Here is a 17653-nt window from a genome sequence, read left to right on the forward strand (position 1 = left end):
GGTGATATGTAAGGGTTAATGATCTATGAGGGATGCAGGGAGATGGTGAAATGTAAGGGATAATTATCTATGAGGTTTGCAGGGAAATGGTGATATGTAAGGGGTAATTATCTATGAGGAGGTGCAGGGGGATGGTAATATGTAAGGGGTAATTATCTATGAGGGATGCAGGGAGAGGGTGATATGTAAGGGGTAATTATCTATGAGGGATGCAGGGAGATGGTGATATGTAAGGGGTAATGATCTATGAAGAGTGCTGGCAAATGGTGATATGTAAGGGGTAATGATCTATGGGGAATGCAGGGGGGTGGTAATATGTAAGGGGTAATGATCTATGAGGGATGCAGGGGGGTCGTGATATGTAAGGGGTAATGATCTATGAGGGATGCAGTGAGATGACGATATGTACGGGGTAATGATCTATGAGGGATGCAGGGAGATGATGATATGTAAGGGGTAATGATCTATGGGGGATACAGGAAGATGGTGATATAAGGGGTAATAATCTATGAGGGATGCAGGGAGATGGTGATATTTAGGGGTAATGATCTTTGAGGGGTGCTGGGAAATGGTGATATGTAAGGGGTAATGATCTTCGAGGGGTGCAGGGAGATGGTGATATGTAAGGGGTAATGATCTATGAGGGATACAGGGAGATGGTGATATGTAAGGTGTAATGATCTATGAGGGATGCAGGGAGATGGTGATATGTAAGGGGTAATGATCTATGAGGGATACAGGGAGATGGTGATATGTAAGGGGTAATGATCTATGAGGGATACAGGGAGATGGTGATATGTAAGGTGTAATGATCTATGAGGGATGCAGGGATATGGTGATATTTAGGGGGTAATGATCTATGAGGGATGCAGGGAGATGGTGATATGTAAGGTGTAATGATCTATGAGGGATGCAGGGATATGGTGATATTTAGAGGGTAATAATCTATGAGGGATGCAGGGAGATGGTGATATTTAGGGGTAATGATCTTTGAGGGGTGCTGGGAAATGGTGATATGTAAGGGGTAATGATCTTTGAGGGGTGCAGGGAGATGGTGATATGTAAGGTGTAATGATCTATGAGGGATGCAGGGATATGGTGATATTTAGGGGGTAATGATCTATGAGGGATGTAGGGATATGGTGATATTTAGGAGGTAATTATCTATGAGGGATGCAGGGAGATGGTGATATTTATGGGGTAATGATCTATGAGGGGTGTAAGGAGGTGGTGTATAATCTGTAAGATATCACAATCTATTAAGGGGGTAGAGCAGGGGTGTCAAACTGACGTTATTTGCAAAGAATCAATTACTGTTGCCAAAGAATATAACATTAAAAAACACTCAATACAATTCACGAACAACAAACATAGCAATGGCAAGATATGTTAGTAGTGTGCGGCCCGCGTAAGTTATACTTGTATAGAAAATGGCCTGCGACTCAAATAAATTTGACACCCCTGGTTTAGGAATATTTGGATGATCTGTAAAGGATAATTTACATCACCTGACAGTCTCTGTACCTCTAGGTTACACAAACAGGTTTCAAATCCTACATTTTAAGACAGTATCTTACACTGCACACACAAATACACCTTTTTATGATAACATATCACTTACCTTATCCTCTGTTCACGTTACAAACATGATATAAAACAAAGGCACAATGCAGAAACAGGCTGCTGTTTGTTTAGTTATATGTTGCTGGATTGTGAACTCTAATGACTTAAAAAGCAAGGAAGGACAAAGTTGTAGGGTCAAATATTCCCTACCTGCAATAACTGCCACCAACAGGTGCAGAAACCCTGCTCTAAGTAAACCCATAACATTATCTTTATTAAATAAAGGCAGTTTTCCTACTTTAGTCTTAATTGCATTCAGTATGAAAATGAGAGGCAAATACTGATAAGTCTACACCAATAAATCAGCACACTTTTAGAATGTCTGCATGTGAAACTTACTACATTTTATAGACCACAGAAGCAGATATTTAAATGCATAAAAATAAAATGCTCACTTTTGTTACAGCCTTTCATTTAATTTCTTTTAATGCATTTAAACGCTAAAACTGGAAATTGGTAACAACACAAAATCAATATCTTCATTGTTAATCTACTGATTTTGGGCTATTTATTGCTCCCTTTGTGGGTTAACTCCGCGAGACGGAGGCTTTTTGGGCACGTAGAGTAGCGCATGTATTACAAGTTAAAAGTAAAAAGTTTTTGCACAAGCAACGAACGAAAGTTGAATATCGCAACCGCGTTCAAGTGACCCCCATAGGCTTAAATGGAGCCCAAAAAGTAAAAAACCTAACACCCTTACTCACAAGCAAACTTAATCTCGTTTCCTCGAGGTCGCTAATCCGACATGAAATGTTAATATTTCACATTCTAATGTTCTTCACATGGAAGAATATGTTCTATTTATTCATAAATACATATTTCTATAAATATCTGATTTTTTCTGTAAAATATATATCTAAACCTATATCTATACATGATTATATATAGGTTTATATATATATTCCTCTGTCTGAGGAAGGGGTGAATGCCCCGAAACGTCACTACCAATAAATAGTTATTGTACTTAAATCCAGTGAGTGCTTATCCCTAATTTGATTATATATATATATATATATATATATATATATATATATGAATATATATTTATAAATATATATAACATTCCCTTATGTGAAGAACATTGGAATGTGAACTATTTACAGTTAATCATAGTTTAACACTTTATTAAATATGAATATTTAATAAATATGATTTTACGTTTGTTGTTTGGCTACACCTCACTGACGAGGCCCAATGAAGCCGAGTGAATTGCTTGGTATTTTGGCGCTAGACTGACCGTAATAGGCGGGATCAGACTGATATACTACATGAAAGTTCTACTTTGTGAAAAGCATTACTGGGCTATAAAGCTGCACCCAGGTGGTAAATCGCCATAGAACAGGCTAACAATGGTATTGAGCCGGTTGTTTATTCCTGTGAGTGTGCTTCTCTCTGTATGTATTTAGTCGCTCAATGGGAAAAAGGGGAATCCAGACGTGGACTCCTTGCTCAGTGTGCTTAGAGGAATATGGCTACACCTCACTGACGAGGCCCAATGAAGGCCGAAACGATCGTCTGGGGTTGCTGTGTTCCTTGTTCAGAGAGGAATTGGCTGGTATTTCGGCGCTGGACTGATCGTAATAGGCGGGATCAAACTGCTATACTACATGAAAGTTCTACTCTGTGAAAAGCGTTACTGGGCTAAAAAGCTGCACCCAGGTGGTAAATTGCCATAGAACAGGCTAACAATGGTATTGAGCCAGTTGTTCGTTCCTCTGAGCGCACTTCTCTCTGTATGTATGTATGTACAGTATATATATATATATATATATATATATATATATATATGTATTTATATGTGTATATATATCTGTAAATACATATATACACATATAAATACATATGTACACTCACACACAGTCCTTTTTTTCTGAAACCTGAGACCTCATATCTTTGAGCCTTTCTAACTTTTTATGCACTATTTAAAAAAAAAAATTGTGTTATAATGAGTGTAACTGTACTTTTAAATGAATTTTTTAAATTTTTTTCCACTTTTTTATCTCGCATAACAGTTTACCAGAGCTTTGAAGTCCAGCTATCCAGACACACATTGAATTCAATTGCACTCAAGCGAACGCGTTTACAACTCGTAATAAGCATAAAACTGCCGACGTGCACAAAGAATTGCGGTATACCCTTTTCACTTGTGCGCAACAGTTAGCATTTCACTCGTTATCTAGCCCTTTGTAATCCAAAAAACATAAACACACAGGGTTAAGGACTAGTGTGTAACAATGCTAATAGGTGACGTTTACAATAAACCTGCTGTGGACAAAAAAACATAGATATCTGCGTATGCCGCTTTTTAGAGAGATTTGAACAGGGGCATTATAAGTATAGTAGGCATGTGTGTTTATTAGGTGATTGATTTCACTATTTTATCATTAGTGTAAAAGTGCTTATTAAAGGGACATTAAACACTTAATAAATCATTGATAGAATGATGTATTCAGAGCACAGATTCACCAGAGAATAATATATACCTGTATCTTTTTAAATATTGAGGATAAGCATTTTAATGTCCATACAGCAGGGGGCACCACCACATTGTAACTTGGGTTTCTTTTTTTGCTAATTAAGGATAGTTATAAATGGCTTACTAGAGTGTGCTACCAATGACTGTGTAGAATACAGCTGTGTCTGTGCACTTTTTTAAAGTATTTTAATAAAAGTTTGTCACCTTTTAAGGTGCAAGAAAAAAACAGAGATCTGTAGGGCAGAAACGTTTATAGAATTATGCAGGGATTTGAGAGCAACGATTTACGCTGTGCACATTTAATACAATTTATTGTAATTTATATACAAATTTAACATTTAAAAAAATAATTAAAAAAAATAATGATCAACTTTGTTATGATTTTTTATGCACCTTAACAATACAATTTTTTTCTGAGTAATTTTGTGTGAATGGTTCAATTATTCATGTTGTATGAGATTTATAATTCTGATTTTCATTGCACACTTTTGTAAAGTCTGCATCTCCTACCCATACGAAAATGCAGTATACGCCCCTTAGCGAGACACAGTGTTTTCAGGGTAAAAAGTTGCATTATGTAATTCCACCATGGAAATAGAAGGGCTGGTCAGCATTCTTAGAGAATCTCACCAGCCCATAGACCTTTTTAGAATCAGGCTCTTAGGGAGAACAATTAAACATTAAAATTGTATTGCTTATCTCTCTTACCTCCTACTGGGAGTGTATTTTCTTCTGCTGGCTGTGTTTACACACAGCTTTTCTATAGCCAATACTTAAAGGGACAGTTTACTCAAAACAATTCTTCCCTTTAATTTGTTCCCAATGATCCACTTTACTTGCTGGAGTGTATTAAATTGTTTACAAGTATTTCCATTACCCTTATATTGGCATTTGAAATAGTTTATTTAGCCCCTGGTGTCCCCACCCAAAGCCCTTGGTATCCCCCATTTGTTAACCCCCACTTGTTAACAAAGCCAGTAGAAGAAATTACACTCCCAGTGGGTTATAGAAGAGATAACGTAATAAAATGTTAATTTCCCATTGTTCTCTCCAAGTATTGGTGATTGGTTTATGGACAGATATAAGATAAAAAATCATGTACACAATGTGATACAGTAATGAGATCTGATTATACCTACAGATATAAGATAAAGAAGCAGGTATATGTACACAATGTGATACAGTAATGAGATCTGATTATACCTACAGATATAAGATAAAGACACATGTATATGTACACAATGTGATACAGTAATGAGATCTGATTATACCTACAGATATAAGATAAAGAAGCATGTATATGTACACAATGTGATACAGTAATGAGATCTGATTATACCTACAGATATAAGATAAAGACACATGTATATGTACACAATGTGATACAGTAATGAGATCTGATTATACCTACAGATATAAGATAAAGAAGCATGTATATGTACACAATGTGATACAGTAATGAGATCTGATTACACCTACAAGCTCAACCTATTTTATTAGGTTGTGGCTTCAAAACACAAAATCAGTTCATTAATATACACAAATAAACCTTAAAGGGACAGTCAAGTAAAAAAAACAAAAACCTTTCATGATTTAAATACGGGATGTGATTTTAAACAACTTTACAATTTACTTTTATTACCAATTTTGCTTTGCTCTCTTGGTATTCTTAGTTGAAAGCTAAACTTTGGAGGTTCATATGCTAATTTCTTAGACCTTGAAGGCCGCCTCTAATCTGAAAGAAGTCTGACTGTTTTTCACCACTAGAGGGTGTTAGTTCATGTGTTTCATATAGATAACATTGAGCTCAGGCACGTGAAGCTCCTAGGAGTGAGCACTGATTGGCTAAAAATGCAAGTCTGTCAAAAGAACTGAAATAAGGGGGCAGTTTGCAGAGGCATAGATGCAAGGTAATTACAGAGGTAAAAAGTATTATTATAACTGTGTAATTTTGCAAAACTGGTGTTGACTGTCCCTTTAAAAAAGCAAATCTCATACATTTTATACTCTGCAGCTGGTAAAAACAGTAATTGGAAACACATTAAGGGAAAAACAATTTTATAGTTTACTGTCCCTTTAAGTATATAAGTTTTGAGTATAGGTAGGGATACCACAGGCAAAATCAGCTATTTCAAATGCCAAAAATAAATTAAAAGGAGCTATTTGTAAACAATGAACACACTCCAGCAGGTAAAAAGTATAATTGGAAACAAATTAACTGGGAGAAGAAAAAATATATATATGTATATACACATACTAACACATAAATATATATGTATATACACAGAGTAACACATAAATATATATGTATATACACATACTAACACATAAATATATATGTATATACACATACTAACACATAAATATATATGTATAATACACAGAGTAACACATAAATATATATGTATATACACATACTAACACATAAATATATATGTATATACACAGAGTAACACATAAATATATATGTATATACACATACTAACACATAAATATATATGTATATACACATACTAACACATAAATATATATGTATATACACATAATAACACATAAATATATTTGTATATACAGATAGTAACACATAAATATATATGTATATACAGATAGTAACACATAAATATATATGTATATACAGATAGTAACACATAAATATATATGTATATACACATAGTAACACATAAATATATATGTATATACACATAGTAACACATAAATATTTATGTATATACACATAGTAACACATAAATATATATGTATATACACATAGTAACACATAAATATATATGTATATACACATAGTAACACATAAATATATATGTATATACACATACTAACACATAAATATATATGTATATACACATACTAACACATAAATATATATGTATATACACAGAGTAACACATAAATATATATGTATATACACATACAAACACATAAATATATATGTATATACACATAATAGCACATAAATATATATGTATATACACATAGTAACACATAAATATATATGTATATACACATACTAACACATAAATATATATGTATATACACATATTAGCACATAAATATATATGTATATTCACATAGTAACACATACATATATATGTATATACACATAATAACACATAAATATATATGTATATACACATATTAGCACATAATATATATGTATATACACATAATAACACATAAATATATATGTATATACACATACTAACACATAAATATATATGTATATACATATACTAACACATAAATATATATGTATATACACATACTAACACATAAATATATATGTATATACACATAGTAACACATAAATATATATGTATATACACATAATAACACATAAATATATATGTATATACACATAATAACACATAAATATATATGTATAAACACATATTCACACATAAATATATATGTATATACACATATTAGCACATAAATATAGATGTGTATACACATATTAACACAAATATATATGTATATACACATAGTAACACATAAATATATATGTATATACACATAGTAACACAAATATATATATGTATATATACATATTAACACATACATATATATGTATATACACATAGTAACACATAAATATATATGTACAGTATATATACATATTAACACATAAATATATATGTATATACACATATTAACACATAAATATATATATATATGTATATACACATAGTAACACATAAATATATATGTATATACACATAATAACACATAAATATATATGTATATACACATAGTAACTCATAAATATATATGTATATACACATAGTAACACATAAATATATATGTATATATACACATAGTAACACATACATATATATGTATATACACATAATAACACATAAATATATATGTATATACACATATTAACACATAAATATATATATATATATGTATATACACATAGTAACACATAAATATATATGTATATACACATAATAACACATAAATATATATGTATATACACATAGTAACTCATAAATATATATGTATATACACATAATAGCACATAAATATATATGTATATACACATAATAACACATAAATATCTATGTATATAAACATACTAACACATAAATATATATGTATATACAAATAGTAACACATAAATATATATATATATATATATATACACATATTAACACATAAATATATATGTATATACACATACTAACACATATATATATATGTATATACACATATTAACACATAAAAATATATATGTATATACACATATTAACACATAAATATATATGTATATACACATACTAACACATAAATATATATGTATATACACATATTAACACATAAATATACATATATATATATATATATATATATATACATACACTTATTAACACATAAATATATAGGTATATACACATATTAACACACAAATATATACGTAAATTAGCATATTCTATAATATAAAAGGCCAAGTGTGATTGTCTCAAGCTGTCATGCGCAGTAGAGACTGCGCAAGGACAAACACACCTGGCCTTTAGGATCCTGACAGCAGAGGTGCTGTGGTGTGGCCGGCTGGAGCGCCGTGATGGGGGCATGGCCAGACATGGTTCGGGGACGTGACTGGGCGACGCAATGGGGGTGTGGGGGAGCGCAGTGATGGTGCGTGGCCGGGTGGGGCACCGTGATGGGGGCGTGGACTGCCGGGAGTGGCCGTGGCTGCGAGAGAGAAGCAAAAGAGGTGGAGAGAGAGCCAAAGAGGGGGGGGGGGAGCCAAAGAGGGGGGGGGAGAGAGAGCCAAAGAGGGAAAAGAGAGAGACAAAGAGGGGGGAGAGGAAGAGCCAAAGAGGGGGAAGAGAGAAAGCCAAAGAGGGGGAAAAGAGAAAGCCAAAGAGGGGGAAGAGAGAAAGCCAAAGAGAGGGGGCAGAAAGAGCAAAAGAGATGGGGAGAGAGAGAGAAAAAGAGAAGGGTCATAGAGATCAAAATAGAAGGGGGAGAAAGAGAGCAAAAGAGAGGGGGAGAGAGAGAAAGCAAAAGAGAGGCGGGAGAGAGAAAGAGCAAAAGAGAGGGGAGAGAGAGCAAAAGAGAGGGGGGGAGAGAGAGGGGGAGAGAGAAAGGGGAGAGAGGGGGGAGAGAGCAAAAGAGAGGGGGAAAGAGAGAGCAAAATAGAGGGGGGAGAGAGAGCCATAGAGAGGGGGAGACAGAGAGCAAAACAGAGGGGAGAGGGGGAGAGAGAGCAGAAGAAAGGGGGAGAGAAAGAGCAAAAGAGAGGGGAGAGGGGGAGAGAGAGAGCAAAAGAGAGGGGAGAGAGAGAGCAAAAGAGAGGGGGAGAGAGAGAGAGCGCAAAAGAGAGGGGGGAGAGAGAGAGAGTGCAAAAGAGAGGGGGGAGAGAGAGCGCAAAAGAGAGGGGGAAAGGAGAGCACAAAAGTGAGGGGTGAGAGAGAGAGAGCACAAAAGAGAGGGGGAGAGAGAGCACAAAAGAGAGGGGGAGAGAGAGAGAGCACAAAAGAGAGGGGGGAGAGAGAGAGCGCCGTGATGGGGGGAGAGAAAGCAAAAGAGAGGGAGCAAAAGAGAGGGAAAGAGCAAAAGAGAGGGAAAGAGCAAAAGAGAGGGGACAGAGAGCAAAAGAGAGGGGGAGAGAGGGAGCAAAAGAGAGGGAAAGAGCAAAAGAGAGGGGACAGAGAGCAAAAGAGAGGGGGAGAGAGAGCAAAAGAGAGGGGGAGAAAAAGAGCAAAAGACAGGGGGGAGAGAGAGCGAAAGAGAGGGGGAGAGCAAAAGAGAGGTGGAGCGAGAGAGAGCACAAACAAGAGGGGGAGAGAGCGCAAAAGAGAAGGGGGAAAGAGAGCAAAAGAGAGGGGGAGAGAAAAAGCAAAAGAGAGGGGGGGGGGAGCAAGGGGTGGAACCGCTGTACTGCAAAAAATGGCCTGTGTACACGGGCTTTAGGACTAGTACATATATATTTACAGTATAAACACAGTCCCCATTCACATAAATGTAAATGTACTCTTTTTCCCCAAATTCCCCACATCACTTCACTTTAACCCCTTATAACCGCTTTTGCAGTTTTTTTATTTATGTTCAAAACTGTTCACTTTATTTCGGAGTAATCAGGGCACATTTTTTTAATTAACCAGAGGTCTGACCTCTGGTTAATTGCAATAAGCGCAAATTCCTCCATCGAGCTTGCGGGAGCATTAACCAGCCACTTGTAATGGCTGGTTATCTAACGTGCGCCCATAAACTGGCAAATTTGCTCCTAATGGGCGCATGTTAAACTAGCGCTTCACTTGTATTCTAGCTCTAAGTTTCAAATATAACTGAAAAATATTCTACAGATGCAGACGCTGGCAAAAAAAAGCTTTACAATAAATAATATTACAATACTAAGAATAAAACAAACAGCACGTGGGTACACAGTCTGCAGAGCTCACGTGTTCTACACACGTTCACTTAAGGTGTTATGTGACCTGTGTTTGGCACCTGGGGACTAAACTGATGACCTTGACAAAGTTTGGCAAGAACTGAAATCCATGATTAGAGTTGGCTTGGTTAGTAATGAGCGGATACTGCTTTGGTTAAATGATAGGAAACAGAACACGGTTAGTAGTGAAACACTTACTTCTATCAAAGCCATAGCTCTGTAATTAACAATTAAAGGGATAGGCAAGTCACAACTAAACTTGCAGGATTCAGATAGAGCAGGTCATTTTTATACACTTTTTAAATTCACTTCTATTTTCAAATGTGCTTTCTTCTCTTGGTATCCCTTGTTGAAAAAGAATACGCACGGACGGGGACGGCGCGGGCTGGGCTGGACGGGGCCGGGTGTGACGTGGGCAGGGCTGTGCGGACGTGAGAGAGCTCAAATAAAGAGGGGGGATAGAGAGTGAGCAAAAGAGGGGGGATAGAGAGAGCAAAAGAGAGGGGGGAGAGAGAGAGCAAAAGAGAGGGAGAGAGAAAGCAAAAGAGAGGGGGGAGAAAGGGGAGAGAGAGAGCAAAAGAGAGGGGAAAGAGAGCAAAAGAGAGGGAGAGAGTGCAAAAGAGGGGATACAGAGAGTTCAAAAGAGAGGGGGGAAAGAGGGGGGGAAGTGAGTGGAGAGAGAGAGTAAAAGAGAGGGGGGAGAGAATGAGCAAAAGATAGGGGGGAGAGCGCAAAAGAGAGGGGAGAGAGAGCGCAAATGAGAGAGGACAAAAGAGAGAGGGAAGTAAGAGAGAGGACAAAAGAGAGGGGGAGAGAGAGCATAAGAGAGGGGGAGAGAGAGAGCATAAGAGAGGGGGAGAGAGAGAGCAAAAGAGAGGGAGAGAGAAAGAGCAAAAGAGAGGGGGAGAGAGAAAGCAAAAGAGAGAGGGAAAGAGAGCAAAAGAAAGGGGAGAGAGAGCACAAGAGGGAGAATAGAGAGAGCAAAAGAGGGGAATAGAAAGAGCAAAAGAGAGGGGAAGAGAGACAGCAAAAGAGAGGGGGAGAGAGAGAGCAAAAGAGAGGGGGAAGAGAGAGAGAGCAAAAGTGGGGGGATAAAGAGAGCAAAAGAGGGGGAATAGAGAAAGCAAAAGAGAGGTAGAGAGACAGCAAATGAGAGGGGGAGAAAGGGGAGAGAGAGAGCAAAAGAGAGGGGAGAGAGAGCAACAGAAAGGGGGAGAGAGAGAGCAAAAGAGAGGGGGGAGAGAGAGCGCAAAAGAGAGGGGGAAGAGAGGGGGAGAGAGAGAGTAAAAGAGAGGGGAGAGAGCAAAAGAGAGGGGGAGAGAAAGAGCAAAAGAGATGGGGAGAGAGACAGCAAAAGAGGGGGGATAGAGAGAGCAAAAGAGAGGGAGGAAAAGAGAGGGGGGAGAGAGAGCAAAAGAGAGGGGGAAGAGAGAGCAAAATAGAGAGAGGGGGAGAGAGAGAGCAGAAGAGAGGGGGAGAGAGAGAGCAAGGGGTGGAACCGCTGTACTGCAAAAAATGGCCCATGTACACGGGCTTTAGGACTAGTACATATATATTTACAGTGTAAACACAGTCTCCATTCACATAAATGTAAATGCACTCTCAGTGACGTTTTTCCCCAAATTCCCCACATCACTTCACTTTAACCCCTTATAACCGCTTTTGCAGTTTTTTTATTTATGTTCAAAACTGTTCACTTTATTTCGGAGTAATCAGGGCACATTTTTTTAATTAACCAGAGGTCTGACCTCTGGTTAATTGCAATAAGCGCAAATTCCTCCAGCGAGCTTGCGGGAGCATTAACCAGCCACTTGTAATGGCTGGTTATCTAACCTGCGCCCATAAACTGGCAAATTTGCCCCTAATGGGCGCACGTTAAACTAGCGCTCCACTTGTATTCTAGCTCTAAGTTTCAAATGTAACTGAAAAATATTCTACAGATGCAGACGCTGGCAAAAAAAAAGCTTTACAATAAATAATATTACAATACTAAGAATAAAACAAACAGCACGTGGGTACACAGTCTGCAGAGCTCACGTGTTCTACACACGTTCACTTAAGGTGTTATGTGACCTGTGTTTGGCACCTGGGGACTAAACTGATGACCTTGACAAAGTTTGGCAAGAACTGAAATCCATGATTAGAGTTGGCTTGGTTAGTAATGAGCGGATACTGCTTTGGTTAAATGATAGGAAACAGAACACGGTTAGTAGTGAAACACTTACTTCTATCAAAGCCATAGCTCTGTAATTAACAATTAAAGGGATAGGCAAGTCACAACTAAACTTGCAGGATTCAGATAGAGCAGGTCATTTTTATAAATTCTTTTTAAATTCACTTCTATTTTCAAATGCGCTTTGTTCTCTTGGTATCCCTTGTTGAAAAAGAATACTCACATATCCTACACTAGTGGGAGATAGCTGCTGATTGGTGACTGCACACATTTGTCTCTTGTGATTGGCTGCCTAGATGTGTTCAGCCAGCTGCCAGTAGTGCAATGCTTTTCCTTAACAAAGGATAACAAGAGAATGAAGCAAATTTGATAATAGAAGTAAATTGGAAAGTGGTTTAAAATTGCATGTTCTATACAAATACTGAAAGAAAATTTTGGGGTTTCCTGTCCCTTTAAAGGGACATGAAAATCCCCAAAAATGATTTCATGATTCTGATAGAGCATACAGTTTTAATCAACTTTCCATTTTACTTCTGTTATCAAATGTGCTTTGTTCTCTTGTAGTCTTTGTTAAAGGAGCAGCAATGCATACTAGGAGCTATTTGAGCACATTGGGAGAACCAATGACAACAGGCATATATGTGCAGCCACCAATCAACGGCTAGTTCCCAGTAGCACATTGCTGTTTCTAAGACTACCTAGTTATGTCTTTCAACAAAGGATAACAAGAGAATGAAGCATATTAGATAAAATAAATCAATTGAAATGTTTTTTCATATTGATTTTAATTTTTTAAAGCATGTAGTTTTGTCACTGTGTAGCATGTTGCATTGGAAAGAACACAATTTTTAAGAGATAAATTATAGGAAAATTTGGTAATATAATAGTAAAAAATGAAGTGCAAATATGTAAAGATATTGCGCTTTTAGTGATAGCTTTAATAGTGCATAATGCAGAACGTATGTACATATGGCATAGAGTGCACATATAAACACCACACCAGAGAGCCAGTGATGACGTGTCATGTCTATAACTCTAGTTCATCATCGCTGATATGATACATGCCACCGCTATATCCCTCTAATGGGGCAAAAAAGTACTATGGGGTCGATTTATCAAGCTGCGGCGGATAGGGGTGCACATACGCGCCCCTATCCACCGCAGCTCGCCTCTGGTGGGCTGAATTCAGCATTGCACACGACCGCTATTTTGCACTCTCATGCAATCCCAACCCCTGCCCACGCACAGCCAATCATGCGCGGGCAGAAGCTATCAATCTCTCTGGTTGGATGAGACTGGGGAGATTAAAATTTGCCACCTAAGAGGTGGCGAAGAGTTTAGGGAAGCAGCGGTCATCAGACTGCTGCTTGTTAAATACGGACTGCAGGTTCTCTTGTAAGAACCTGCAGTCATAGGGGGGCGAACCTGCAGTCGTAGGGGGGCGAACCTGCAGTCATAGGGGGGCGAACCTGCAGTCATAGGGGAGCGAACCTGCAGTCATAGGGGGACGAACTTGCAGTCAAAGGGGGGCGAACCTGCAGTCATAGGGGAGCGAACCTGCAGTCATAGGGGAGCGAACCTGCAGTCATAGGGGGGCGAACCTGCAGTCATAGGGGAGCGAACCTGCAGTCATAGGGGGACGAACTTGCAGTCAAAGGGGGGCGAACCTGCAGTCATTTTGTGTTCTGACTTTTTAGCATTTAAAGACATATTTTAGATCTTCCCAGAGAGACATCATCTTTTAATTTATCCAGATATATTATTTATCCCATGTGTTCATTGTTTTAATTACTGTATTACAGGAAAATAAGTGGTAAATATCAATTACACTAGATAAATCTTGTATTTCTAATTTGGGTAATGTCTCCTCTATCTTTACCTGTTTAGGACAACTTTGAACTGTACTCGGTGGAGATGGAGAGAGAAGAAGACGGAGAGATGGACGTCAAAATCAAAAAGAAAAAAGGCAAAGGGGCCCAAAAGAAAGAAAAGCTGGAAAGCATGAAAAAAGAGATGGACATTGTGAGAAATATCAGGGGTGTGGGCAAGGAACATGTAGAATGACACTTATTTAGGGTGACAATGACATGTGAGAGATTTATTGTCTAATCTGCACAAGACATAAAGTATCAAAGGCACTTAATTAGCCCCTTTGCTGCTAAGCCTTTTTTACACTCCTGTGCTAAGCTGATTTTGAGCTTTTTTTGATGCTTACATTTAAAGGGATATGAATCCCAAAAAATGTTTTTCATGATTTAAATAGAATACAATTTTTTAAAAGTTTCCAATTTACTTCTGTTATCAGATGTGCTTCATTCTCATATCATTCTTTGTTGAAGAGCTATCTAGATAGGTAGTGATAGGTCTGTGGCCCTACATGACAGGAAATAGTGCTGTCCTCTAGTGCTCTTGCTAATGGATAACATTCTTGCAAAATTACTGCCATATAGTGCTGCACACTTCTGAACTTACATTCCTTCAACAAAGGATAACAAGAAAACAGAAAAAAATTATAGAAGTACAATGGAAAGTTGGGTAAAATTGAATGTTTTGTCTGAATGATAAAAAAAGGTACCAATCAGCAGCTAGCTCTTAGTAGTGCATTGCTGCTCCTGAACCTAGGTATGCTTTTCAACAAAGGACACAGAGAGAACTAAGCAAAATAGATAAAGTAAAATTGGAAAGTTGTTTAAAAGTGTATGTTTTATCTGAATCATCAAAGTTTAATTTTGATTTTAGTGTCCCTTTAATTAAAAGAACATTAAACAAGTATTGCTTTTGTGTAAACAGCTATTTGAATTACATTTGCAGGTTACAGATTTTACTTTGAGGCTTTGCAAGGAAAGTAAACACAATTTTACACAAAAGCAAAGGAGTGTTTAAAGGGACGTAAAACCCAATTGTTTTTCATTCATTCATGATTTAGATAGAACATAACATTTTAAACAACTTTCTAATTTGCTTCCATTATTATATTTTCTGTTTTCTTGTTATCTTTAGTTGAAAAGCAGAAATGTAAGCTCAAGAGTGTGCACGTGTCTGCAGCACTATATAGCAGCTGTTTTGCAACAATGTTATGCATTATCAGCAGCACTAGATGGCAGCACTATTTCCTGTCATGTAGTGCTTCAGGCATGTGCACACTACCTACCTAGGTATCTCTTCAACAAAGAATAACATGAGAATGAAATGAATTTGATAATAGAAGTAAATTGGAAAGTTTTTAAAAATTGTATTCTCTGTCTGAATCATGAAAGAAAAAAATGTGGTTAATGTCCCTTTAATGTCCTTTTAAAAATACACTCCGGAAAGAAATATAGATAAACTTGATGTGCCTTCTATTTTTATATCTGTCATGAAAATCTATATCTCTATATTTTGTGTATAAGATATGATTATTCAGGCACAGGTACAAATCCCCATATCCGGAATTCCAAAATCCATTTTAATTCATTAAAAAAAAAATGACCGCTGCCTGTAAGTCCCAATCTTCTCTACCTGTGACTTTGGTTTGGTTTCTGGGTTCTATAATATTATTTAAAACAACAAATATAACCTTTCTGATTACAGTACTGTCACACTCTCTTTCTGAGGGTACTGTGTATACAAAGGTATTAAGAATGATATAAAACTACCTTTATGTCACATGTACAAGTTGTATTATAACAAGTAAATATTACCTAAATGACACAACATATTGCTGCTCACACTTAGTCCCACCCCCTCTGCAAACTGTCACATTTTACAGATTCAAATATTCCAAAATCCAAACTACTCTAAAATCAAACCTTTTCCAGTCCCAAGCAGTTTGGATAAAGGGTTTTCTACCTTTATTTCAGAGATCAGGGGCTGGCATGGCTGGGTTTGGGGATCAATCACAGTAAAACAATACAATGCTTTATTATAATGAATGATTTCTATGTATTTCAGAATGATCACGAGATAACTATAGAGGAACTGGAACTAAAATATCAGACAAACGTCACTAAAGTAAGTCTAAAGCTTGTACAAAATAACGTCCCTTTTAGTTTGCTAAATAATTAAAGGAACTAGTCAGCGTTGAAATATTGAATCATACATTGTAAATTATGACCTTACGAATGTCCTTAACATTGGTGAATGTTAAAAAGAAAAAATAAATCTTAGTGTCATCTAACAAGATATTCATGGTGTATTCGGCTCAGAAACCACTTGAGAGTGTTAAAAGATACAAATAAATCGTTACATTGTACAGTGTTTTTTTTTTTTTTGCAGGTTAAACTGTGTTTTCTTTTCTTTAGTATAATTAATAAATAAATAAATAATGACAAATCCTATTTTGAAAGTTAAATTGCAATATTACAGCAACAACAAGTAGGACTTTTTTTTAGTGAGTTAAAGGGATATGAAAGATATAATTATGCTTTTGTGATGCACATATATTGTACAATGTATAATTTAAATAAAATAAAAAAAATCCAATTTATTTCTATCATTAAAGGGACAGTATACTATAAAATAGTTTTTCCCTTAATGTGTTTCCAATTACTTTTTTTTACCAGCTGCAGAGTATAAAATGTATGAGATTTGCTTTTTTAAGGCTTATTTGTGTCTATGAATTAGCTGATTTTGTGTTTTGAAGCCACAACCTAATAAAATGGGATGAGCATGTAGGTATAATCAGATCTCATTACTTTATCACACTGTGTACATATAAATGCTTCTTTATTTTATATCTTTCCATAAACCAATCACCAATACTTGGAGAGAACAATGGAAAATTAACATTTTTTTTACCTTATCTCTTCTATAACCCTCTGGGAGTGTAATTTCTGTGTTAATACAGCTTGGCCTCTTGGCCAAAAACTTTTAGGATGGGTGGTAATACCACAGGCTAAATAAACTAATTCAAATGCCAATATAAGGTTATGGAAATACTTGTAAACAATTTAATACACTCCAGCAGGTAAAGTGGATCATTGGG

At 36.5% G+C, this 17653-nt stretch overlaps 1 protein-coding gene across 1 annotated transcript in view; it reads left to right on the forward strand.

The window, feature by feature from the left end:
• Window positions 1–17653, forward strand: part of ATP4A (ATPase H+/K+ transporting subunit alpha) — a 100105-nt gene that overhangs the window by 41602 nt on the left and 40850 nt on the right. Inside the window, exons 3-4 of the mRNA XM_053690908.1 lie at window positions 14578–14712; window positions 16621–16680. Coding sequence (XP_053546883.1) covers window positions 14578–14712; window positions 16621–16680 — 195 coding nt within the window. The remainder of the gene's footprint in view (window positions 1–14577; window positions 14713–16620; window positions 16681–17653) is intronic.

This window comes from Bombina bombina, chromosome 8, assembly GCF_027579735.1.
Source record: "Bombina bombina isolate aBomBom1 chromosome 8, aBomBom1.pri, whole genome shotgun sequence".
Taxonomy (NCBI): domain Eukaryota; kingdom Metazoa; phylum Chordata; class Amphibia; order Anura; family Bombinatoridae; genus Bombina; species Bombina bombina.